Source organism: Cryphonectria parasitica (assembly GCF_011745365.1).
Source record: "Cryphonectria parasitica EP155 unplaced genomic scaffold M406scaffold_9, whole genome shotgun sequence".
Classification (NCBI taxonomy): Eukaryota; Fungi; Ascomycota; class Sordariomycetes; order Diaporthales; family Cryphonectriaceae; genus Cryphonectria; species Cryphonectria parasitica.
This window is the reverse complement of record NW_024468917.1, coordinates 976,174-999,934: the sequence shown is the minus strand read 5'-3', so window position 1 is coordinate 999,934 and position 23,761 is coordinate 976,174. Positions and strand designations below refer to the sequence as shown.

The 23,761-nt window shown below is 53.3% G+C and overlaps 8 protein-coding genes and 1 non-coding gene across 9 annotated transcripts; 4 read left to right on the top strand and 5 right to left on the bottom strand.

Moving 5' to 3' along the window:
* Positions 1–110: 110 nt before the first annotated feature.
* M406DRAFT_358316 (uncharacterized protein) lies at positions 111–1,438 on the bottom strand. Its single transcript, XM_040923864.1, has 4 exons — positions 1,109–1,438; positions 945–999; positions 584–751; positions 111–501 (listed from the first exon to the last, which is right to left on the bottom strand). Exons 1-4 carry the CDS (start codon positions 1,269–1,271, stop codon positions 402–404), a joined length of 486 nt encoding a protein of 161 aa, XP_040771690.1. The 5' UTR covers positions 1,272–1,438; the 3' UTR covers positions 111–401.
* A 2,013-nt stretch (positions 1,439–3,451) lies between these two features.
* Positions 3,452–4,312, bottom strand: M406DRAFT_358315 (uncharacterized protein). The gene is made up of 3 exons (XM_040923863.1): positions 4,217–4,312; positions 4,022–4,146; positions 3,452–3,849 (listed from the first exon to the last, which is right to left on the bottom strand). Exons 1-3 carry the CDS (start codon positions 4,251–4,253, stop codon positions 3,745–3,747), a joined length of 267 nt encoding a protein of 88 aa, XP_040771689.1. The 5' UTR covers positions 4,254–4,312; the 3' UTR covers positions 3,452–3,744.
* Positions 4,313–4,635: 323 nt separating this feature from the next.
* On the top strand, positions 4,636–4,707 carry M406DRAFT_t114. Its single transcript has one exon. It is a non-coding gene; the product is annotated as a tRNA-Arg (tRNA).
* A 499-nt stretch (positions 4,708–5,206) lies between these two features.
* Positions 5,207–6,752, top strand: M406DRAFT_47488 (uncharacterized protein; the record flags this gene model as incomplete). The annotated part of the gene is made up of 3 exons (XM_040924336.1): positions 5,207–5,370; positions 5,524–5,930; positions 6,025–6,752. The coding sequence occupies 3 exons, from the start codon at positions 5,207–5,209 to the stop codon at positions 6,750–6,752; spliced, it is 1,299 nt and encodes a 432-aa protein (XP_040771688.1).
* A 2,687-nt stretch (positions 6,753–9,439) lies between these two features.
* On the top strand, positions 9,440–11,393 carry M406DRAFT_268014 (MFS general substrate transporter; the record flags this gene model as incomplete). The annotated part of the gene is made up of 4 exons (XM_040917904.1): positions 9,440–9,641; positions 9,764–10,306; positions 10,391–11,072; positions 11,204–11,393. 4 exons carry the CDS (start codon positions 9,440–9,442, stop codon positions 11,391–11,393), a joined length of 1,617 nt encoding a protein of 538 aa, XP_040771687.1.
* Positions 11,394–11,795: 402 nt separating this feature from the next.
* M406DRAFT_73180 (uncharacterized protein) lies at positions 11,796–12,284 on the bottom strand (the record flags this gene model as incomplete). Its single annotated transcript, XM_040925608.1, has 2 exons — positions 11,796–11,843; positions 11,985–12,284. The coding sequence occupies 2 exons, from the start codon at positions 12,282–12,284 to the stop codon at positions 11,796–11,798; spliced, it is 348 nt and encodes a 115-aa protein (XP_040771686.1).
* Positions 12,285–14,566: 2,282 nt separating this feature from the next.
* On the top strand, positions 14,567–15,668 carry M406DRAFT_267862 (uncharacterized protein; the record flags this gene model as incomplete). Its single annotated transcript, XM_040917897.1, has 3 exons — positions 14,567–14,615; positions 14,947–15,320; positions 15,483–15,668. The coding sequence occupies 3 exons, from the start codon at positions 14,567–14,569 to the stop codon at positions 15,666–15,668; spliced, it is 609 nt and encodes a 202-aa protein (XP_040771685.1).
* Positions 15,669–16,454: 786 nt separating this feature from the next.
* M406DRAFT_342907 (uncharacterized protein) lies at positions 16,455–18,964 on the bottom strand (the record flags this gene model as incomplete). The annotated part of the gene is made up of 3 exons (XM_040921812.1): positions 16,455–17,768; positions 17,802–18,054; positions 18,120–18,964. The coding sequence occupies 3 exons, from the start codon at positions 18,962–18,964 to the stop codon at positions 16,455–16,457; spliced, it is 2,412 nt and encodes an 803-aa protein (XP_040771684.1).
* A 3,615-nt stretch (positions 18,965–22,579) lies between these two features.
* M406DRAFT_296117 (NmrA-like family protein) lies at positions 22,580–23,729 on the bottom strand (the record flags this gene model as incomplete). The annotated part of the gene is made up of 3 exons (XM_040919229.1): positions 23,632–23,729; positions 23,164–23,580; positions 22,580–23,047 (listed from the first exon to the last, which is right to left on the bottom strand). Exons 1-3 carry the CDS (start codon positions 23,662–23,664, stop codon positions 22,580–22,582), a joined length of 918 nt encoding a protein of 305 aa, XP_040771683.1. The 5' UTR covers positions 23,665–23,729.
* Between the last annotated feature and the right edge of the window lie 32 nt (positions 23,730–23,761).

Here is a 23,761-nt window from a genome sequence, read left to right as displayed (position 1 = left end):
TATAGGTCACATCATTTACAGCTTGCACTTGGGATGGCCATGCTCATAGTCTTAGCATAATTACTGCTGCTGTAGAGGCCTTTCACAATTCATTGACTACTGGGCCAAGCCTGAATTAAGATCTTAAGATTATCTTAGATTCGTAAGAGTTTTGTGACGCCAGACTGAATAGCTGATGAACTAATATACATCAAGGCATTCAAGGGCCTTGTCATAGTCTAATCTGTCCAGCGTCAAAGAGGTCAAAGTAGAAAGAAAGACAAACACGGCTGTCTGCCAAACGAAGACTCAGAGTCCGCAAGTCGCGGCCAGAAAGCCTGCACGATCAGCTCCTATGAGCTTACTCTTCATGTCGAAATAAACTCCTACTCCAAGGTAGGGTAATATACACACGCAGCTCTTTACTCGACGCCCCAAACCTGGGACGGGCTCGTGGTGAAAGAAATTCCAGACCCCCAAGGCACGGTCGCAAATGCAGTCCAGTTGAACTCCACACCCCACCTAGAATTCCCAATGCGGTCAACTAGGAGATTCTCTTGCTGGAAGAGGGGGGGGGGGGGAGTCGGGAGGGACAAAAACTTACTGGCCCTCGATCGTGGAGTACTGGTAGCTCACAGCCAGGTGGGCAGATGTGGTGTCGTTGGAAGCCTGCAGGTAGGCATTGACGAGGGCTGCACTGGTGTTGGTGATGGCAGTGCCGGTACAGGGCCAGGGACCGGTGGCGATGCCGCTGCCTGTGCAGGATGCGGTGCTGTGGGATTGGACCTAAGTGTCAGCTGCTATTGCTGTGGAGGGGAGCGCTTCTGGACGAGTATCTCGACAGGGTTTGTTTGTCTCCATGAGCACATACCAGAGCTGTCTAGTCAGACAGCTCATGTAACTCTGGATCTGTCGATATCTTCTGGCGGGAGACTTGTATCATATAAATCAACAGCAAAACTTACAAGGCTGGTATGGCAAGGCCACTCTCAGTCGTAGGAGGAGCACTGACGTCGAAACCTATCCCCTGAGTATCAGTGTCTTATTCTTTCTGTCTCTCTGTCTCTCCCCCCTCCTCTCTTGGGAGGAGGAGGAGGGGCAGGGGGCTGCTTCAGACAGTCAGACTTACTGTACGAGCTGTTCGAACCGCCGGCGGCGTTGAAGTCCGTGAGAGTCCATGTGTAGTTTGACGCCGCGGCTTCGAGGACCTTAGCCTTGTGACTGAACGATTTCGCAGGGAGAGCGCCGGCGGACGCGACGAGGGAGAGAGCGGCTACAATCGAGAACTGCATCTTGTCGAAGAGTTTTTGTTCCTTTATATGAAGAAAATAGAAAGAATGTAAATCCGATCCTGGGACTGAAGCGAGAGAGAGAGAGTGACTGGCACACACACACACACACACACACACACAAACACACAACGAAAAACGAAAGGAGGTCTGGGAGGAAGGACGAAGAGATCAACAATGCACACCGTCAAGACGAGAAAAGGACATTCAGGACAGCGATAAATGATCTACATATCTGGGATTATATAACCGACCTCGAGCTTTATTCATGCTCAGTGACCAAGCCCACCCCTGAATACGAACCCAACTTCAGTGCAGACGGGATCTCAAAAAGCGGGTCGCCCAGGGCATTTGGGAGGGGGGGCGGCCCCAGTGGTGAGATTCCGGCTACACAGATCGACACTCATCAAATCTCGTCCCTAGTCGAGTCGGGGGGCCGACATCCTCCCAGTCGCGCTACATTGCCCCAGCCAGTCGAAATGGCTCAAGGCACATACTCACACCATTGGAGATTTGGTAGGATCTACCATAGTACAGTAGGTACTTAAGCGCTGCAACCCTGAATCCTCAACCGGAAGAGCCCTTTGGCTCGAAACGGCACAGCCCAGGCCTAAAAATTGTTTCAAATGTTTCAACCAGGGGTCGAGCCGCCCGCCAGGGGAGGATTGGGAATTTCAACAACGATCTGCAGAACAAGGTTATCGGGAGCTTTGCTGTCACACAAGGTTGCAAAGGCCTTGTCTCCCATCCCTGATCAGGATCATTCCATGAGGACAAGGGCGCTCTATCTGTACATATGATTGTCACCCAATCTTGTACGGGGCGTCGGAAGGCTCGAAAGGTCTGACCAAGATCAGGCCAGGCCCCTGTTTGTTTTGTTGGCTGGAGCAAGCTTGTTCTATGAGACTTCCTAGTGAGTTCGATCCTCTTCTTGAGCCTTGAGGAACATGCAATACAATCCTCCCAGAGATCGCTCTTTTCACAGCAGGAATATATCATAACATGTGTGACCTGGTAGGCTCAGGCAACCGCAAATCTCCCAGTTCCTTTTCAGAGAGAAACACCTAGAAAGCGAACACTATTGACAACTCGCCTCAATGTAGTGCTTGAAATTCCCGAAAATAGATCCGCGCCAACCTCGTACGGACCAACCCCCCTTATACCACAGAATGCCTGCAGATTAGCAGAATAGAAACATGTTCCAAGTAACGATGGGCCATGCATGCCACAGCAGTTATGTCGTCCGTGCTCACTCACTTGTCGTCAAGATTTCGCTGAGACCTCAAGCAAGGGACTTTTGCCTTGCCTCGAAGATCCTCGCTGATTGCGCGATCACACACGACGACGAACGCCCTCCGCTTGGCCGGCGTCTGGTCGCCGCTGGGTAGCTTCCACGGTCTGGGTGTGTCCCCAATACTGGTCAATGACCTTATTCTAGGCCCCCAGGGTTTCTTGGGAGCCCCGTCTTGTCTACGTCTTTCGCCTCGTCATCTGGGCGGCACTGTTCCACTGCGTCCGAGAAGAGAAAGCAATGGAGAACCTGCTGTTCCGCTGGCTGTATTTGGGGCAGCTGCGGGAGGAGAGCGGTGCGTTGAAGCTTGGGATGCTGAACAACTGCTGTCGTCGCCGGTCTTGCGCTTCTTGGTGGAAGGCTTGTTCGGCACGGCGAGGCTCTTTTTCGTGCCCTTGCCCATCTGCTCAACAACTTCTGATTTCATGCTAGTAGCATCCTTTTCATCATGTCTATCTTGGCCTCGAGTGTGACCTTGTCGGCTTGTCGTGATGATATGGCATGGCAAAGGACCTGAACAATGCAATGGCGGTGCGATTCCCTCGGCCAGAACCATGACATGGGCAAATGAAAAGGATTGGGGTGAGGTGACATTGGGATCTGTAGACATCTTGACGCTATAGGCCCAGCGTTTGGGAATGATGACGCCTTCCCCGATGAGGCACCAGGCGTATCCTACTTCCTAGCTTCTTCAGCCCTGAGGAGAGCGAGCCATTGTGCTTCGGAAATTGTTGGCTGCCAGGCATGCTTGAACCATGCGACACAGTCCAATTGATGCTCTTGGTTGAAGCATGAATCATTGTTGGGGGAAGGTTCACCTAGTTCATCTGGTATATCGTCGACGAGGCAAAGAGAAAAGTGGCAGTAGTCGAGACCAAGAAACGTCGCGCATGCCGAGTAGGCAGGTCAAGAAGCAGATCTCAGTTGGCCAGAAATGCTATGTTCGCCAATCCTCGATGGCGTATGGCTTCCATCGAAACATGCTGCCGCAGACCAGTTTCTGTCCAGATGGAGAGGGGGGTTCTCCCCCTCTTGTCGACATATCTCCACTGACGGCGTCAATTGGAACGAGCAGTGGTGTTCTTGAGTCGTCTATTTTGTTCTCTTTCTTGTAATCAATAGGCCGATGACATACAAAGTGCAAAGCCAAGGACATTCGCAATTGCGGCCCATATCTTCCATGCTCTAGTTGCTCCTCGCACCGTCCTTGGCCGCCCTCAACTCGTCCATCTTGGCCACCCGCTTCTTGAATTCGACATATTGGCACTTCTCGTATGTGTGTCTCTCTTGCTGTAAGTAACAATCGTCCAATGTCAGCACTTGTCCGTCGGTCAAGAAATGTTTGACGTAACGTGTCCTAGCTGAAGGGCCGCAGAATCGTAACGTGCGGCTTGTCCTCTCTCTCTCTCTCTCTCTCTCGCCTCTGGGCAGGGGGTGCTGGTAGGGCTTCTTCCAATCGTACCTCGCACTTCCACGGCAGATAGTATGTCTCGAATCGACACCGGTTGAGGGGGATCAGGAGGCTGGCGCAGCTGTCTCGGTATGCCATGGGGAGTTTGGCGTCGCGCATCTCCTCGCGGGTCGCCTCTACAACTCGAGGTCAGTGAGGCGTGACTTGGTGGGCCGTAGGTAGAAAAGGGAGGGGGGGTTGCCTTACTCTGTGGCATCTCGAATGAATCGTCGTGTCCACCCATCTTGACGGGGCAATTGGTGGTGATCTTGCGCCTTGGGGTTGCTTGTTTGGGGTTGATGCACAGAGGTCTGTCGGATGCACTTGACAAACCGCAAGGGCGGGATTGGTCTCGACGTCGTCAGGGTGGTCTGTGCGCTGAGCTCTGGATGAGGGTTAGGGGCTGATCGCAGACAAAACTAGTGGTCCGTGACTGGTGAAAGGGAGCATATCTACAATACTACGAGGAAGAGATGAAGTTAACACAAAAGTCTTTTTATAAATTTGAGAGGACAGTAAAGGGAATTGTTCCTCATTAATCATAGAGGCATCCAAGAATGAAATGGAGCATGCTCACAAACATTGGAGTTATAAACCCCACGATTAAGACGGCTCCCAATCAAATTGGTCTGCTGGCCCAATGGCAAGGCGTCTGACTACGAATCAGGAGATTACAGGTTCGACCCCTGTGCAGATCATCTTTTTCAGTTCTCCCTCCACAATACTTTTTGGATCATTGTTTTGTATTTGTGAAACCCGTTCAAAAGCAGTAGTTTTCTGTTTGATTGCTCGTTGAGTGTTTATGTGGTGGAGATGTCGAGCCTAAACAGGTGCTTCTTTTTGCATCCCCCATTTTCCCCTCTGGGAAGTTACCAATTGCTGCTTGTCCCTGATACTTGAATATCACTCTGTTCCGGTCGCACTCTTCCTAGTCAAATTCGCCATAATATGATATCAGTTGGGATCTACGACTTTCTCCTTCAAGATATGATCAGGTTTGCCTGCTGAGCAAAGACTGGGAACACTGGTGGCCCAGATATTCTTACACAAGGAACCCTAACCCTCTTTGCGAATCCTGAATGCTCACATTTCTACTCACTAAGTACTTACCACCTGCTGCCTGTTGTCCACCCAGGCCGTGCTGCTGGACTGCTGAGCTTGACCTCATGACAACGACTCAACACACCATTACCAACCATGTCACCGCCACTCTCTCATCTCGAGCGCGGGGATCCACCACCGCGCCGTAAGTCTTGCTCGGACTGTGTCAAGGCCAAGAGAAGGTGCAGCCAGACCTTCCCAACATGTCTCCGTTGCGCGCAGCGGAAGTTGCTTTGCCGATATCCTTCTCAGGCGCGCATGTCCCGCCGAGCCCAGGAGGCTCGGCCCATGCTGGATGCAACCACGCCCACGTCCACCATGTTCGTGGAGCAGCCGGGGCAGCCGCCTGTGCAGAGTCAACTAGTCCCGGCTGAGACAGCCGGCCAAGAACTTTGGATGGATACGCATGCGAGCACGCTTGTTCTGGATGCGTCCTGGCCGGGAGACGAGCACTTTGATACTGATCTTACCGTGGATTCTTTTGGGACCATTCAAGATCCGGCACTGTCGTCGGTACCATCATGGACGGACTCAACTACAGCTCTTTTCGAGAATGAGAGCGGAGAGGCAGGGTTGATTTCCACAACGACAGATATGTACAAACCAGTGTATCCCACGAGGGGCGTCTCACCTAGATCTTCTCTGCAAGTCGCCCCTCCGAGACACTTCAATCTCGAAGCCATCAACCAAGAGGTCCAGAACAGGCTGCTGTATGCCATGGACCAGATCAAATCTGCGCCCAAGACAATGCTAGCTGAGCTCCAGACCCCATGGTGTCACCCTGCACTTTATAGAGACGAGGTGCCCCAGGTCATGCAAGGTGGGTGATTCATTGCTCAAGAGTACCCGTGCACCCCGACGATCAAGGCTTGGTAGTTGATAACGTATTTCATGACTTCCCTGTATTACTTTAGGGGCTATAGCAGCATGTGCCCTATACACATCCAAGAATGCCATCAACGGCCCCGTCATCATGCGCTGCATCGACACCAAAGTAAACGGCCTTCTCAACTCAGAGACACCAAGAGACCTCCTCCACGCCCTAGCTCGCACTCACGCCATGATGCTTTACCAGATCACCAGATTCTTCGACGGTGACATCGTCGCCCGCTGCTCTGCAGACGCCATGTTCACCGAACTGCAGTCCTCCGCCCTCGCCCTGGCAAGCTACACCCACTGGGATGCGCACGCTACCACCGGCCCTCCAGGCTCCTGCGAAACAGTTCACCTCGGCGGCGACGGCGGAGTTGATGCCTCCTCACTCCTGAGCCTGCAGGCCTTACGGCAGTTCTGGAGGGACTGGGTGCTGCACGAGTCCGCGCGGCGGACGCATCTCATCGCGTGTTTCTTTATGAAGGTGTGGAAGCTGCTCACGGGGCGCCAGGTCGCCGAGTGTGGGGAGGATGTTCGTGCGAACCTCGTGGGGCGGAACTGGACGCTCTCTGCGCATTTATGGCATGCGCGGGATCCGTACGAATTTGCGATTGCGTGGCGGGATAAGAAGCATTATGTGGTCAAGAGGCGAAGCATCTTGAGCACGATGGCTGATGCCAAGGGAGATGATGTTGAGTCGTTTGGGAAGATGTTGCTCACCGTCGGTACGTATCTGCCTTGCCTGCGGTCAGGATTCAACAGAGCATAGCTTGGAGATTGGGGAAGCGTTCCAATGAAGAAATATACCCAGATTTCCTTTTCGGGCGGTACCAGATTATGCGCTGACTAGCATATTAGCAATGGGTATCGACGAGGCCAAGGCTTGGCTGGCTCTGAAAGGTTGTTCTTTGTAATTCATGTGCAAACTTGAGATCAATATCTTGTTGCATGAAACGCACAGCATCACCGCCACCGCCGCCGATTTTGAATGAAATCATCCAGTGTCTAAATCTTGGGAATTGACCGACTTCTTTGGCTGGTTCTGGCTGAAGAAACACAGCATGTCTATGCAGCTTGCAAAAGACTGAGTAGTTGTCCTGCTGCTGCGGTCTTACAATTTATCTGTGCATCGGCTAAAGCTGGGTATGTAAAGATCATTTTTCTGCTGAAGAAATCAAGGGGAAAGGTGCTGTTTCAAGCATGCAAAGGTTTTACTAACCATCTTTTCTCTTCCGTAACAGGATGCTCGGGTAACGATCCGGCCGACATCAATGTCTATTTTATGGGAATCATCGAGGATATGAAGTGCAAGTTGTGAATGAATCGGGGTCAGATGGCGACACAGGAGTTATTGAGCTTGGACTAGACAGACGCCTTAGACGGCAGACTGCACAAGAAATCTACCGTGGCAAAGCAATCGTAGTTAAACGTTCCCCTCAAGTTTCTTGAACCTAAACCAATCTTGAGGACGAATGTAGCGCAGCGAGTACGACTCGAGCTGTTTGTGTCGACTGGACCACTGGTATGGACACGTTTGACCTTGGAAACGACTGCTGCGAAGGACAAATCTGTAGTCTGAGGTATCGAGCCTACCGGTGTCCACGTTCGTCACAGCCGCAACAAAGATTTGAAATTCTGGCACCACTAACTGCATGAGCGTATTGCTGAAGTAGACCTAGCTTTGTTGGCGGTAGATAATCCGTACGGCCTCTTTTCTCCTGATAGCCTTGTGAAGCCCAGGATTGGCATGAATGATGTACCCTGAATCGCAATATCAATCCACGATGACCTTATTAACAGAAGCTCGGCTGAGACCTCTCAGCACTGGGAACAGGAACGATTCATGAGCAGGAGAAATTCCGAGATAGTCATCTCAGCTCGGAATAGAGTCAAGCCACGCGGCACAAAGGGGTCTGCGTGCGGCTCTCAGTAGATCAGTGCGGAATCACAATAGACCAAGACGCCCTGCCCTTCCTTCGAAGACCGCGCCAAGGGGAAAAAGAAGCACACGTGGCTGAAAGTTGTTTCGTAGCGAGGGGATTTGACGAGGTCCATTCTACCAAGACTAACAGTCTGGATACATGTCTATCTAGGATACCGAAGGATAACAACACCATGTGACCATCAAGAAATGGCAGGTTAAGATTACGGAACAGGTAGCCTAGGTGTAGAAGGGGTCGAAACCTGGGAAAATACCACGGCTAGTGTTCACTCGTATACGGCCTAGAAGCATCTGGAGCCTCCCCATGAGGACCCGCGACGAATGGAGGCGTCATGCGTTGGAGGGATATGATTAAAGCTTAGGGTCGTGGGGGTAATCCGGGGAGATGGGGTGCTCAGTCCCTTACAACACCAAAATGCATACTGTCATCCATCCATCCACCTTAGCATCTGCAAAGTTGAGCTGCTTGTAGTTCCAATCCACCTTCCTCCTAGATGACTACGCGATAGACTAACGATCTCCCCCCCCCCCCCCCCAAAAAAAAAGGTCGCTCTTTGTGCTGCTTAAGTTGGTTATGGCACATACCCCAATCCATCTGTCGAAATGTCTGCATGAGAAGATCTGCTGTCCATCATCCATATCTTATATCAAGGTTTTCGCCTTCCTGTTCTGCAACACCCTTCGGGACATTGGAGATATGCTCCCTCCCCATGTCCTGACCACCCCATCTAGATAAACTACAATATTTCAGTTTAGCATAGCGGCTGAGCAGCAAGCCTGGCAGTAAGTACGTCTCAACCCGAGGTTAGCGGCTATGCAATAGCCGCATTGAGCTCCCGAACTGTTGGTATCTGGGATTTCCTCGAGCGTGGCGTCTAAGCCTTTCATTGCTGGCTGGCTCCCGGGCAAAAGAACTGCCGCGCTCCCATCCTGCCGGGTCAGGGAGCATTTTAAGTTCTCCGCCCATGGGCCTTTTTGGAGAATAGACCCCTAATCCTCGTTCTGGCCAATGAACTAGCCTTATTACCCCCCCCCCCCCCAAATCTCTTAAAGGGGGGAAGAGGAAAAGCTGGGGAAAGAAGGTTGTTCATGCTGTACTAGACGTGCCAGGTCAGCCCCGGGCCCAGCGTAATGATCTTGTTTGATCGCTCGCCTGGAGGTTGACAAGGTCTGGTCTGGGTGTGAGAAGAGGGTAACACAGAATGATTTGTTGCTGACTGTATTGGTCGCAAACAAGCGTGTTGTGACGAGGCTCGCTGTATAAATCCAACCTGGTCGTCCACGTGCGTTGGAGTCCTACCTGACCTCGTCGTGTTTATCTAAGTCTCACGTAATGGAACTGCATCCTTAGCAACTTGGGACATATCGACCTTCTTAAGTCGCTGAAATCCCTTTTGAAGATCCCTCGTGCATTTTGATTGGGAAACAAGCATCAAGCTCAACTCCAGTCAACCTATTTACCGATCAGCAGCGCCGTTGGACTTCTGCCTAATCGATCTCCTTCCACGCCCATCATGGACGAAAACCTCGACGAGAGCACGATCCACGAGATCGAGGGGGTTCTGGGCACCAAGATCTACCCAGGGACGGAGATCATGAAGGACGTAGGATCTCACCACTTCGTCAAGGGCGCAAATCACCGCAGCGTGCTCGTCCCGCAGCCTTCGGACGATCCGCGCGATCCCCTCAACTGGAGCCCCTTTTGGAAATCTACCAGTATGGCCAGTCTGCCCTGAACATTGTGTCTGATAATGTTGAAAAGAAGAAGAAGAAAGGAATGCAGACACAAAAGACAGTAAATGCTGACCGTTTTCTCCTTTCTTCTCCCCACCCAATAGCCATCTTCGCAGCAACCGCAGTATCATTTTCCCTCAACCTAGGCCCGCTCGCCCTCGCTCCCATGTTCGACTACTACATCGAGGCCTATAAATGCTCCCTCGCCGACGTGGTCCAGTTCACAGGCGTGGCGATTCTCGTCCTGGGCTTCAGCAACTTCATCTGGGTGCCCATGTCGACCTGCTTCGGCCGCCGCCCCGTCGCCATCCTCTCCTCGCTGATCTGCGCCTTCTCCTCGGTCTGGCGCGCCCGTGCCACCTCTTACGGCTCCTTCATGGGCGCCTGCGTTCTCAACGGGCTGGGCGCGGGACCCTGTGAGACCCTCATGCCACAGGTAATCGCCGATATCATCTTTCTGCACGACCGTGGCAAGTACCAGACGCTCTACTTCAGCCTGTACTTCATCTCGCTCATGGTCGGGCCCGTTATTTCGGGAGCCATGGCCCTCAACACGGGTGTCGAGAGCTTCTGGTGGTTCAACACCGGCATGCTCTTCTTCACCAGCCTGGTCTGCATTTTTCTCTTTCCCGAGACGCGCTACCACCGTCAGGCACCCGGTGCCACGATGGCAACTGGTGTCCCTGCTTCTGCTTCTGCTGGTCCTGCTGATGCCACCGCAACGCCAACAGATCGCGACAGCCAGGAGAAAGGGCACGAAAGCACACTCGAGGACACGAGTACGCACGCCTCCGCCGGCGGCGCAGCAGGAATGAATAGCCTCGCCCACGCCGAGACGCACATAGACCCTTACCTTGGCCGCGGCGGACCTGGCAGGGCTCAGTTTCTCCCAATCCAGCCCTATGCCGGCGGGCTCCTCCGCGAACTGTGGCTGCCGCTATACCTGCACCTGTACCCAGTGGTTGAGTTTGCCGCTTTCGTGGTGTCGTGGTCAGCTTCCGGATTCTTGGTGGTCAACCTATCGCAGGCGCAGGTGTTTGCGGCCCCGCCGTACAACTTTTCCTCGCAGACCATCGGCCTGTTCAACTTGGCCGTGCTGGTGGGCGGGCTCGTCGGCCTGTTTACCTGTGGACCGCTGAGCGACTGGGTTGCGGCGCATTTGACAGCGCGCAACAATGGCGTGCGCGAGCCCGAGATGCGGCTGGTGGCTATGGTTCCTTATATCATCATCATGATTATCGGCAGCGTCATTACGGCAGTGGGTTACGACCGGCACTGGCCGTGGCAGGTCATCGTTATCATTGGGTACAGCTTCCTGGGCATACAGGTCGCTGCACTGCCCAGCATCGCTAGCACGTATGCCATTGATAGTTACAAGCCCATCACGGGATCAGTCTTTGTCATCATCACCATGTAAGTCCCTCTTTACCACCCCCCACACTATCCCTTGTCTGTTTGTCTGTCTATATGCTTGTGTGTGTGTGTGTGTATAGATAGATGTACAGAGTGACCAGATCTTGACTCACTGACACTGGCTCAAATAGCAATAAAAACCTCTGGGGATACGGCGTCAGCAAGTTCATAACGCCATGGTCGATAGCGAACGGGTTCGTGCCACCAATGCTTACCAACATGGCCCTTATCACCTTGTTCAGCTGCAGCGGCATCATTTTCTGGTTCTTTGGCAAGAAGTTCCGGGGTATGACATCCAAGTCATTTGTACACAAGTTGTGAGCGGACTCTTTTGTTGTAAGCCAGCCACTTACCAGCGTATGTGGCGCGACATGGTCCAAGGCCCGAAGTACAGGCGGCGGCTCAGTACATTGTACCACTAGTCTAGAGAATGATTCAGCAATGTCGTTGAAAAGCTGGGAGGTCCTTATTTGTGAACACGGTGCTTCTGCCTGCGATCTGCTCAGTTGCCATCTGTATCTTGTCTGGACTCACAAGCTTGCGCACTGTACCGAGTGAGTCTCGCTCCCAGACCTGGGCCCGCAACATTGCATAGGCACAAGTTACACAAGAACATTCCAGCAGCAGGAAGAAACTGCCAGGTCCATCAATTTAGGATCAGAGTCTTAAGTACAGGATACCTATGTAAAGTAAGCATGATGAACATCCAAAGCCCACCTTGCACTAGTCAGGCTGCACAGCGGCACAGTGAGGACGATCAAACACAGAAGGCTGCGTGGGAGTCATAATTATATATACAGGAATTACCACAGTAATTATTCACCTGCGCCCTGCCGTCGTGGCAGATGAGCTATGAGAGAGTCAGAGTCGACTGCACACAGACCAGATGAGTTTCGACATTGCGTCACTTACAATGTTCTTGCAATCGAAGTCGCAGAAGGTCTGACCCTCGGTCTGAGCATCACAGGAGTGACCAGTTGGCCCATATACAGGGCCGCACTCTACCAGGGAGTCCTCCTCCTCATCCTCTATAGGCTCATCGTTGGATTCGATGTCATAGTCAACGCCGTTATAGTCTGCGTCCTCAGACTCGAAGTCCAGATCACCAGCGCAGAAGACGGCATCTCCTATGGGCCTCTCGTCATCGACCGCGCAGACGCCTGGAGCACATGTCTGCGACAACTGAATCCTCCCATCGTGGCACTCGACCATGTTGGCGCAATGCTCATCACACATGCGCCAGCCCTGCCTGACGAGGGAATGCGCACCACCACACTCTTCGCCGATGATCGACGTGAGACCACAAAAGAGACTTTCGGCTGCTCCACCCACAAAGTCTTCCTGTGGTGTGCTCGTATCGTTGTCCTCTTGACCACAAAAGGCGCCTTCACCAAGGTCGGTTTGTTCCTTGGTCATACATGTGCTCGGCTCGCAAGATTGGTTCGTCTCCATGATTCCTCCACGGCACACGACCTTGGCCAAACAGCAGGTCAGCACGGCAGAACATGTTATGGAGGAGACTGGGCAATGCTCTCTCACAACATTCTTGCATGACTTGTCGCACAGACGGCCACCTTTCTTGAGAATGACAGGGCATTTCTGGCCAGCGTCGACGGCAAAACCACAGCCTGGAGCCTCAGATCCAGCTGCCACGTCTTCCGCGTCGGCGACACCTTGACTGCCAACACAGAACGCAGAGTGAGCGTCATCACTCCACATGCAACGGCCGGGCGAGCAAGGGTTGTTGAGCTGCATAGTACCATCGTGGCAGACAAGCTGTGGAGCAAGACTCGGTCAGTATCGTGATCTCGGGATTCAATGTCTTAGAAAAGGCATCAAAGTCATCCTCTCACAATGTTTTGGCAACTGGGATCATAGACACGGTCGCCATCCCTTATGCCGGCGCCACATTGGTATCCGACAGGGAAGACATTCTGGCCACAGGACTGAGCTGTGACTATGCTTGCAGAGAGGAGAGCCAACAGCCCTGGGACGATCACTGCACTGTGCATCCTGAACGTGGGAATCTCTGGCTGCGAGTTAGGGATCTGGATGGTGCCCCCAAAACCAACAAATAATGCGAAGAAGATAATGTTGCGGCTTAGACGTAACGCTGCTTGACGAAGCACTCTCTTAGTTGATCTCTAAGAGAACAAGAATTTGCGGCTGCAGCTGTCACGTTTACAAATAAACACTCTTGATGCTCAACGGGGCAGGATCGTATTAACGATTAGCACTTGCCCGCTTGACCTCCATAGCTGCTGCAGCGTCATCATCGTTTGTGAAAGAGGCCGTGTTGGCGCTCCTTCCGTGGCCTTACAATAGAGCATGTTGTCTTTGGAGTGATGATGTTTGTGAGTGAAATTGTATTGTCTATAGCTTAGAGTACTTATCTCGCAATGATCACCATCAACAGCCGTCACTGGATCGCAAATTGCTGAAATCTCTCCTCACCATATTAGGTATAGTCATTGATATATCGACTCGGCTCTGAGCTAATATCCCAATCAAACGGCGATCTTTCGTCAACTTGTAGTTTCGTTGTCAATAGAAAGGGGGGGGGGGGGTTTAAAACTTTTGTCCGTGTGACTTTGCATCAAATCATGGCAGCTGTGCAGGAGCAATCACTCCGCTTATGATAGCCCCCCTTGGTGTGAACCTGGTCAGTCCTCCCAGGGGCTTCCCAGCGCGCATCTTTGACAGGGTTGGCAGTCCAAAGTCGCGGCCACTACAAAGCATTTGATAGTAGCAGCTCGCAGCCAGGTACGCCAGATTAGGCGCGTGCCGCGGTTGACCGCAGGTCGACCTTCCCAGATCAGGTGAGGCTGGGGAACACCGCCTGGCGGTTGCACGCCACTAAAAAAAAAAAAAAAATAGTGCCTCGAGCGTCATATTCTGACAGCTGTTGATGCTAAGTTCCAACGTTGCAGCACGAGCCCAGTCAAGTCAGGTATTCTATCTTATCTGCTCCCAAAAACTAGATAAAGGAACAGGGAGAATGCCAAGACGAGAAGAGAGGAAGGGAGGATTCAGGTCTGGAGAAGGTGCCTTAGTACAGTGTGCAGTGGGTGAGTGAGTGGGCTTGGGCATTCTGGAGAATGTGGGGAGAAGAGGGCCTGGCCTCGGTGTGAAGGTACTGTAACGGTGTACATCCGCTGCAAGGTTTCCAAGAAGTACGACAGGCAGCCAGGGAAATGCGCTCACGGCTTTGGGGGGGGGGGGGGGGGGCTCCTGCAAGCTGCCGGGGTGCAAAGCTTGGTTCAGCGGCATGGCACAGCGCCTGCACAGTAGTAGGAGCAAGGCACTGTAGCTCACGCCTGCCGACATTGATAGTACGAGTGGATGAAACCTGCCACCTTTTTTCCCGCCCAGTCAATCCACAGCATCACGACACTACTCCTTCTTACTCACGATACCAACATTGCAGAACAGAATTGCATCTCGAAAGCGGAATACACACTGGCTTCCTCTACTGCACCAATCGCAACGGGATCATGACGCGATTATCAGTCTACGGCACCGCTTTGGCGATATTCATTGCTGGTACGTTCGGTCCCTTTATCGAGTGCCGCTCTCTACTTGTCATGTCGTCATCGTCGACTCGCGCTCCATTCAATCCTCGACTCGTCCCCGCTTGCAACAACAGCAAGAACACACCTGCGAGTGCGAGGCGCTAGGGATGTGCAACAGCAAGAGCTGATTGCCGTTTGGAGCGATCCTCGATGAATGCCAATTTGGTGGAGGGGGTCCAGTCGCGAAACACAAGCCGTCGCTCTCTCCCCTCGGCGGCGTGAATCTCGTGATGTTATTTTTGGCAAGAAGAATCTCGTATTATAGAACTTCCCCATGGCTAACCTGCGACGTGCGCAACCAGCATCGGCAATGACCCTCGCCTCCATTCTGGTCCCTCACTGGGTCAGCATGGACGTTCCAGTCCGTGGCAGCGACAAGACTTACTCGCAACATCTCGGTCTTCACCACTACTGCAACACCGCCCTACCCGATAGCCCGTGTCGGCATTTTCCCGACACAGAACGGGACTGTCATCCCGAAGATCGATATTTCTGCTCCATATGGAGGACGAGCGGCTTTCTCATGAGCTTTGCGACCATTGCTGAACTCGCTACACTGGTGTGCTTCGTTATCACGATTGGAGGTGGCAAGGTCAAGCGCGAGTATGGCTGGAAGGTTCTGAGCGGGCTGCTGTTGACGGTCTCTGTCGCACAATTCGCCGCCATGGGCCTTGTGGTACGTTGTTCTCTGCCATCTTTTGCGCTGCTTGAGACCTTCCGCACTGGACGCAAGACAGCTGTGTCACATATACGAGGCGTCTTTTTCTTTTTCTTTCTTTTTTTCTTTCTTCTTATGTGTGCCCAAGGATTCAAAAGTTGACAATCATCGTTTCTGCAGTCCTTCCTCTTCGACAACGACGAGTATTTCTCTGTGCCTGGCTGGCAGCTCGACACCTCTTGGATCCTTTGCACAGTCAGCGCCAGCGTAGCCGCGCTCCTCGTTGGTATCTTGGGGTTATCTGCCTACTTCCTGCCCCCAGAAGACGACGGCTACAATTTCCTTGAGGACCCCATCGAGCCCTAGACGTGCGGCTATGGATGTCAACAAACTCCCAAGAAGAAGAATTCTCTCTCACTTCTGTCATCGGCGAAATTTGGCAAATCTAGATACGCGCATACATACACATATATACACATACACGGCGGCGTTTTTTGGGCATACAGGTTACGGCATATTGATCGTTAAACGAAAGCCTTTTATTTTTATTTTTATTTTTTTTATACTTATTTTTTCTTTCTTCGATACCTTGTGGGCGAATTTTGGTTTGGAGAACGGCAGAGCATCATATCATCATTTTATGGCGCTTCTACACGAGTATTCTTTTTTATTTTATCTTTTTCAAGAGAGCTTCCACACGATCACACGCATGGATTGGGCCATAGCAGTGGGAGGCCGTCCAAGGCCGGGGCGAACTGAGCAAGAACTCACCTGTTCAAGCACGCCAACCTAACTCTCCCGGACCTACGCATGCGGTGATCAAATAATAGAAAGTGCATTCACAGAAAAGGCCCCTTTCGTCCCATACTGAGGGCTGATTGATCAATCATTATTCCACGCTTAGTTGGTATCATTCCGAAAAAGAAAAAAGCATCGCTTCAAGAACACCGGGTCCAACTCAAAGAAATCATCGGGTCACCACTTCCTAAATATACCCGAACTCGTGCGCCGCACTTGAGAAATCACCCAGCGATATTTTCAGTTCTCTGTCCAAAAAAAAAAAAAGGAGAAGAAAAAGAAAAAGAAGAGACAACACATCCTCCATGGGGGGTATCAAATTGCACGCTCCAACGCTTCCAGATCCCAACCTTTTCAAATATAGCGACGATTCCCGTCCAGCTCTCCGACACCCCTGGCCGAATAGGTAACGTGGCCGACGTGGCTGCCGGCGTCTTGGCCCCCCGCAGAGGTGACGACGCCCCAGAGCACCTTTTTCATCCACACGCCCGCCTCCTCGGGCATGCGATGGCACCGTGCGCTGAGGACAGCTGAGCAGCTCCCGCCCTCAATGGCAAGCGGGTTGCCTGTGGCGCGCCCGTCGGCCATCTGCGACGGTGGGAGGCGCTGGAGCCCTGCTGCGGCTACGGCCAGGAGCAGTATGATGAGCATGGCGAGGAGGACGAGGAGGGCGGTGCCGCTGAGACCCAGGCCGCGGAGGTGGTTCGAGGAGGAAGCATCGCTCTCCTCTACGGAGACGACGAAGCACGATTGGGAGAGCACGAAGCCCATGGCAGCGAACCAGACTGCCAGCGCCCACGACACGGGCCGCGGGAGCGTCAGGTACAGGCTTGTAGCCTGGACCCCAACGGGGTCGGCGCTGACGCGTAAGGAACGGGGTGCGGCACCGTTGCGGCCTGGTCGCTGGGTGTACAGGCTGCTCTCGCGCGAGAGGAAGAAGGCGGTCAGCAGGGCGTTTGTGCTGAAGTAGAGACCCGCGAGTAGGACCTGGGGGGTAGATACGGCGATAGCGAGCGCGGCGGCTGGAATGATGGTAGTTGTGCTGCTGCTCTCGGTAAAGAGATAGGTTGTCCGTGGGGTGGCGATGCCAAAAGGGCTGAGACCGTGAACGTTGCCGGTCTTGTCGGTGACAACGGTGAGGATCAGCGCCGCGGCAGCCAAGGCGGTAGCCACAAGCCACCAGGAGCCTGCGGTGGCCCACTGCGCCAGACTTGGCGCCGACAGCCACAGCGGCGTGCGTGTGGGCGACCAGTATTTGCCCTCGGTGAAGCCCCAGCCGCCGAGCCCCAGACGGAGGTTCTCCCTGGTCACGAGGGCGTTGTCGCGCGTGCTGGGGTCCGGCTCGCGAAGGAAGGAGGCGATGGCATCACCGAGGGTGACGAGGGGGTCGGAGTGCTGGTGCACGAGGAGCGTCGCGCCCATAAGGAGCAGTGTCACCAGGTTCAGCCCGAGGATGGTGGCGAAGACGGCCGGGTTCAGGTTGACGGTGCAGGTGGGCGATGCGGTGCGCTCAGCGAGACAGTAGGACACGGACGAGCCATCGACGAGGATCTCCACGCCGGATGTTGTCGCGGTGGTGGTGATGAGGGTTGACGCAGAAGTGGTGGTGTTGTTGGCGCCGAACCCAGCCTGGGCCGTTGCGACGAGGGAGTTGTCGTCAGAGGTGGACTCGGAAGAGGTTGCAGCAGGAGCGGTGAGGACGAGGATGATATTCGAGTACTCTGCGTTGAAGGTGTCGTCAAAGAGATCGACACAGGCCGTCGTGGTGAGGTTGGTGAGCGCACCACCGCCGCTGGCCAGGAGACTCTGCAGGTCGAGCAGCTGGGCCCGCGAGAGCGCTGCGGCATTGGACGAGGAGCTATTGCTGAACTGGGCGCCGGTGAGAAAGGATGGCTCGACGGCGATGAGGTCGTAGGTCGTGCCGGCTGTGGTGGTGAAGATTAAGGAATTATATCTGCCATGGGGGGTGGTCAGTCTTTTTGTTGGAATGCTACGACGCGCAAGGCGGAAAGTACAAACATTATTTGGGTCATGACGGCCACGGCAAGGAGGACCATGGCGAGAAAAGCCCTTCCTCGCCCGACATACCAAAAGTTTCGGACCGAAGGCACACCAATTTCCAGCCACTTCCTGTTCTCGTGCACCTCAGACACCTCGGTTCTCGTCGGGCTGCTCAGGACCTGGAAGGCATAATTTGCGCCGACGATGACGACCACCACCGCGACGTTGATGAGAGCGTGCAGGCCCCAGTTGAGCGTCGCAGCCGCCGAGCAGGAACCTGTGAACAGGTCCATAGGCCCGGCCAGGGAGGTGATCTTGGTCCCTGCAATGACCAGACAGACGAAGCCGGCAATGAGCATGACAAGGACCAAGACCAGACTCAGCAGCACACCGCTCCGCCAGCCAGTTGTGACCCGCCGCCATCCACCACGGCTTCTCTGTCCGTCGCGCAGGATCTGCTGCAGCTCCGTCGTCGTGCTCGTCGACGTGACGTGGCTTTGCGCGTCGTCCCCGTCCCCACGACGACGGCCACCGCCATCACCAGCCTCCACATCGTCGGCCAGCATCATGAGCGCCATATGCGACCGCTGCGGCCTGTGCTGGTGGGTAATGTCCACGGCGCGCATGCCGCGGTTTCCGCCATTCTGCTTGCGCCGCGCCACGCTTTCAGGGGTCTCGCCACGGATGAAGTTGACCACATAGTCTGGGATCAGCGTGCTGCCCCGCCGAGTGCTGGCCGCGCTGTCCTTGTCGCTGTCGTAGGTTTTGGGGGGCTGCCAGGTCCCGCGGCGGAATAGCTCTGGTGCGGGCGCGGTGAAGATGGAGACGGTGTCGGTTGCTATGCTCTGGAAAGGCCAGTGCATGTTGAAGCCCTTGCGCCCGCGCCTCGAGGGTGGTGGTTGTGGCGCAGTCGCGTCCTGTGGTGATGATGTCTCTCCTCCTCCTCCTCCTCCTCCTCCTCCTCCGGTCTGCCTGCGCAAGGAGGAGAGGGAGGGAAGTGGTGCCTGGGCTGTTGATGAGACCGAAGGGGACTGCTCGACCCTGCAAGACAGACAGTCCATATGTCAGTCAGCGCGTTGGGGGGTTGGGGATTGGGAGTAAGTAGGAGGGCGAAAGGAAGTATCTCTTTTCATATATCACGTACCTCCTAATCGTGGGACTCGCTCCATTCCTTCGATCTTGTTGTCTCGACGAGAAGGATGTTTTCTCGCTGAGCTGCCTGGAGCGGCCTTCCATCTCCCACGCGTCGTGTTGTGATCACTTACGCGAGTGAGGGCATACCACGACGGATTATTAGTATAATATGTTATAAATGAGGTTTTATGTCGAGGTAGAAGATAGAATTGTAGTGGAGAGGAGGAGGCGAAAGGTAAAAGTCTGGCATGAAACAATAAAAGTCGAGAATAATAATGGTGACGCGACTAAGGACGGCCGGATGAGAGAAAGCGAATGAAATGGGGCTACCAGAGAGAGAGAGGAAGAGAAGAAAGAGTATGTGAGTGATGAAGGAGAATTCCGAATGGTTCGAAACCACACGAAGGGGAAAACACAATGTAAAAACTAAAAAGGTGTGGCAAGGAAGAGGAAGAGGAGGAGGGAGAACAAGCAGACTTTGGTCCCTGGTCAACCCCAAGACCAACTCACACCCACGATGGTGACATAGAACCAAAAACTACCGTAGTAGGTTTCCCCTTGCGTGGGAGGAGGAGGCGAGTATGACGAGGTTTAGGGGACTTGGGACAGTCCATGCATACCTTCACTAACATCTCTCTTTCATTGGGCCGGGAGGGTAGGGGAGGGGGAGGGGGAAAAGAGGGTTTCGCATTGTCTGGGCTGGCCTGGCCTATAGTCAGTGAGCAACGATTAATACCGTGTGTAATATTACGGTACTATGGTACATCACTCATCATTTGCACACATACTCTGTGGACTTACAACACAACACAGACAAGCACACAGTCCGCTGCAGCAAGAGAGACGGAATGGATTAGTTAGTTAGGTAGGGTCCAGCCTCATCCCGCCCCCCTGCCTTGGCCTGGCGCGACATCACACTCCCTCGAGGACGACCCCAGCCCCTTGTCTTGCGCCGCTAATACAGTAATAGCAGAGTGAACCCCCCTCCCTCACAACACCCCCCCTCCCCTTTCTTCCCCCAGGCAGGACATACCAGACCCTGGCTGGACAAGAGGCACAGGTTCTTTTGTACACAATTACATGCAAACGAAAGAAGAAGAGGAGGCCCAAAATCACGGGATGAACCTAGAGAGAGAGGAAGATCGGAGCGAAAAAGGAAAAAACGGAAGGGCCTTGTGTGCACGGGTGTGCTGTTGTTCAGGGCTGAATGTGCGGGCGGATCTTGTTTCGAACGAGGGCTACCATAGTATTGTATCATGAACTGGTTCAAGTGGGGAAAGAACAGAGAAAATCGGGCATTGGTGAATGAGTTCGAGACCTTGTAGATCCGTCTGTGATTTTTTTTTGGGCTCTTACACACGCTCTCTTCTCTTTGCGAGGGTGGATTGCTTTTACAAGTGCTCCGAGGGTTTACTTGGATCGATTACATGCATGTATGTATTGGGGAATGGATGCAAATGTCGAGCAGACCAACCCGAGTTTGTATCAACCCCAGCGTGCCTCATAGCCATTTGCATATCGGAGAAAGTGCCGCCATCAATTCACTATTTGACTACTATGGTATTCTGGCAAGCATGCATTTTCCAGGTTCAACGGTCAAGGTGGCTCGATGTCAGGGTAATGAGTCGCGGTGGGTTTATCTTTAGCAATAATCCCGAGAGGTTCCCACTTTCAAAGCAACCATTTCTTTCGGCATCTTCCCTTGGGTACGCTTTAGCAGTACCCCCACCAAGCCGGTACATGTTGATGAAGAATGATCGACGAGGAGGAAAGTATGATATGAAAGCTACCGTAAGAAAAAGAAGAAGAAAGATATTGCTTCTCTAGGATATAGCGCCATGGTATTGGTCAACTGCAGACGTGAATCCAAAATACTCATCGTTACCCTTTTCACATGCGTGCGCAAACACTGGCGGAGCACTTGGGCCAACGACTCAACTCCAGATTCCTAGCAGAGGTCGCGGAAGGGGAGACCAAAAAGGGGGGGGGGGGACATCTATCGATCCGTGCATCATCCCATAGATTGATTTTATTTTCCGCCAGCCATGCTCTCAGGTCCACCTTACCTGGTTGAGTATCCTCCTTCAACATCCTAATTCGTTTCTTATGCCTTGTACTCGAAAGAATTCTCCGGCAGAGAGAGACAGAGAAAAGAGAAAGAGAGAAAAGCGCTCTCTCTCAGCCCCACCCACCCACACACACACACTTTCTGATTTCCCGTCCGGGTCCTCCCCAGGTCGTCGGGTAGGGTTCAAATTCATGCGCACCAGCACCGTCTTACTGCATCGAGATTGGGTCACTGTTTCATAAGGGACCGTACGAAATGCACAGGGGACAAACAGTTAGCGCCCTGACTCGGGGCGTCCACCCGCTGGGATGCTGAAAGTTGGTAGAGGAAAAGTGGTTCTGGTGCTCATGCGCATCAGAGAATAGACTTATTAAGGAGGGGGTCCAGGCATCGCCACGGTGAGCGAACAGGGCAGTGCACACACCTTGTTGCACACTCTCTCCCATCTCTGTTGGTTCACCCGCAGGTTTGCGTCCAGGGATTTTTTTTTCGTTCTGATAATCTGTTGTTGCAATTCTTGGACGGAGGCAGTTGTTTGGTACATTGCCGTGGATTCATGAGCGGGCCCAATAGCACATCCTCTTAAAGGTGGATTCAGTGCTCTCGATCGTCTGATAGTGTAGCCGAGTTTACCGGCAGTAGAAAAGTCTTGGGAGGGAGGGGGGTTTCTGAGGCCACAAATGACAGTATTCTATGGAGTTTTGAGGGAAGGCATGGTATTCGCTATCGTCAAGCTTATATCACGGCTTCGGCACGTCTAAGGTATGATTCTTGCCCAATATCCTCCTGAGGCCGCCAACGTGCATCGGCAGGAGCATCACATAGTTTTATATCACCCTGAGCAATAGACTCATTTTTTAGATTCAGGCGTGTGTACGTTGAATTGCGCACGTTCACCAGTTCTCCGCTGGGTCTCAGACCCGTCACAAGTGAAACCCTGACGTCGAGAAACGTGACGTCGTTCTTTGAAACATGTCGATGACAGCCCTATATTCACCCTTTTTTCCATGATCTCCGACCAAGCAAGGGCTCACAAGTCACTCTTCCCGTGTTCATTACTCCTTGGGAGTAGTAGCGCTTGCAAGTCCAGTGTTGATCTAGCACATCTCGCTCTCCACTAATCCAGGGCACCTGAGCCTGAGGAATTAGATACAAAGCGCGGAGAGGTGGAAGTTCGATTTCATAGGCCTTCAAAAAGTAAGTGACTAAACGCCCAAACTTCACCAGACCGACTGGAGAAAACGCAGCAGAAATCGTTGGCATCTAGAGGACATCATCAGACTACATCGCGCAGTTCAAGAGCCTTCAACACCACCTGCTCCACGCTCTCGGCTTCCACCCCCAGCAAATCCGAGTCTGCCTCTTCCCTCGAAGGTGCCACGACGCAGCGCGCCTGGCCCTCATCAAGAAGCTGCGCGACAACCAGATCCAGCACCCACCCGCGGTCTCCATCCCGGTGCTTCGCACGGCCCCGCTCCATCAGCGCGCTGGTCGTGGACTGCTCAACAGCCCATTTCTTGTCCGTAGCTGCCTCCAGGGCCCGCAGGAGCTCGTTCTGGCAGGTCATGACGGACATGACCTTGACGAATCTGTTGGCTGTCTCATCGGGGTGCTGCAGAACGCCCACGACGCTCTGCCCGATGCCCTGCAGCGTTGTGCCAGTGAAGCGCTCCTCGCCCTGGTCGTAGATGGTTGCCGACGAATTCTTCATGTCAAACCCCATCGTAGGGAATTTTGCCATGGCCTTAGGAAGGACAAGGAGTATCTTAGTATACGTTCATGACTGAGAGAGAAAGGAAGGAAGGGGCCAATGGGAGAGAATCAAGATAGCTGTTATTCGGCTGTTAATAATCCACTCACCCAATCTATAGGATTTCCAATACTGATCCCCGTCCACGTAAAAGATCCGTTCTGCGCGCTCATCTGCATCGCATGCTCCCAGGAAGCCATACGCATGTCATGAACCTCTCGAAACTCAGGTAAGCCTCGGATATTCGCCCCCCAGCCAAAGTCATTGACAATCAGTCGCTTCACGCCCGCAGCCTCCGCGGCATCGGTGATGGTGTCTTGCACGTCCTTGCCGCCGGGGCCTATGACGTTGACCACAGCGTCTTGGCCCTGCAGGGCTGCTGTGAGGCCCTCGAGGGTGTATGCGATCTTCAGCACGGATGTGTTTGGTGGGGAGGTAGAAGGGGACTCGGTGCGCGAGATGATAGTTATGTCGAAGTTGGCCTTGAGGAGCGCCGCGGTGATGGGAGCACCGAAGTTGCCCGAGGCCTATTGGATTGTTAGTTGTGGTCCTGGAAGGGAAGTAGTCAAAGCACTTACACCGAATATGGCGACTTTGTGGATCACGGCCATGCTAACGGTTGTCTTGCGACCAGTTTTCGACAAATTTTTGATAGTTATGCCTGGTACAAACACAACTTTCGGTATCTAAATATGGCTCAACTGAAAA

What these genes read in the sequence shown, in the direction of transcription:
- M406DRAFT_358316 (XM_040923864.1), bottom strand. Translation starts at nt 1,271, where the DNA reads ATGCAGTTCTCGATTGTAGCCGCTCTCTCCCTCGTCGCGTCCGCCGGC. An exon ending in CGGTTCGAACAGCTCGTACA is followed by an intron (nt 1,000 to 1,108) that starts GTAAGTCTGACT and finishes CTCAGGGGATAG; the next exon opens with GTTTCGACGTCAGTGCTCCT. An exon ending in TACTCCACGATCGAGGGCCA is followed by an intron (nt 502 to 583) that starts GTAAGTTTTTGT and finishes TGGGAATTCTAG; the next exon opens with GTGGGGTGTGGAGTTCAACT.
- M406DRAFT_358315 (XM_040923863.1), bottom strand. Translation starts at nt 4,253, where the DNA reads ATGGGTGGACACGACGATTCATTCGAGATGCCACAGA. An exon ending in TTCATTCGAGATGCCACAGA is followed by an intron (nt 4,147 to 4,216) that starts GTAAGGCAACCC and finishes CTCGAGTTGTAG; the next exon opens with AGGCGACCCGCGAGGAGATG. An exon ending in ATCTGCCGTGGAAGTGCGAG is followed by an intron (nt 3,850 to 4,021) that starts GTACGATTGGAA and finishes TGTTACTTACAG; the next exon opens with CAAGAGAGACACACATACGA.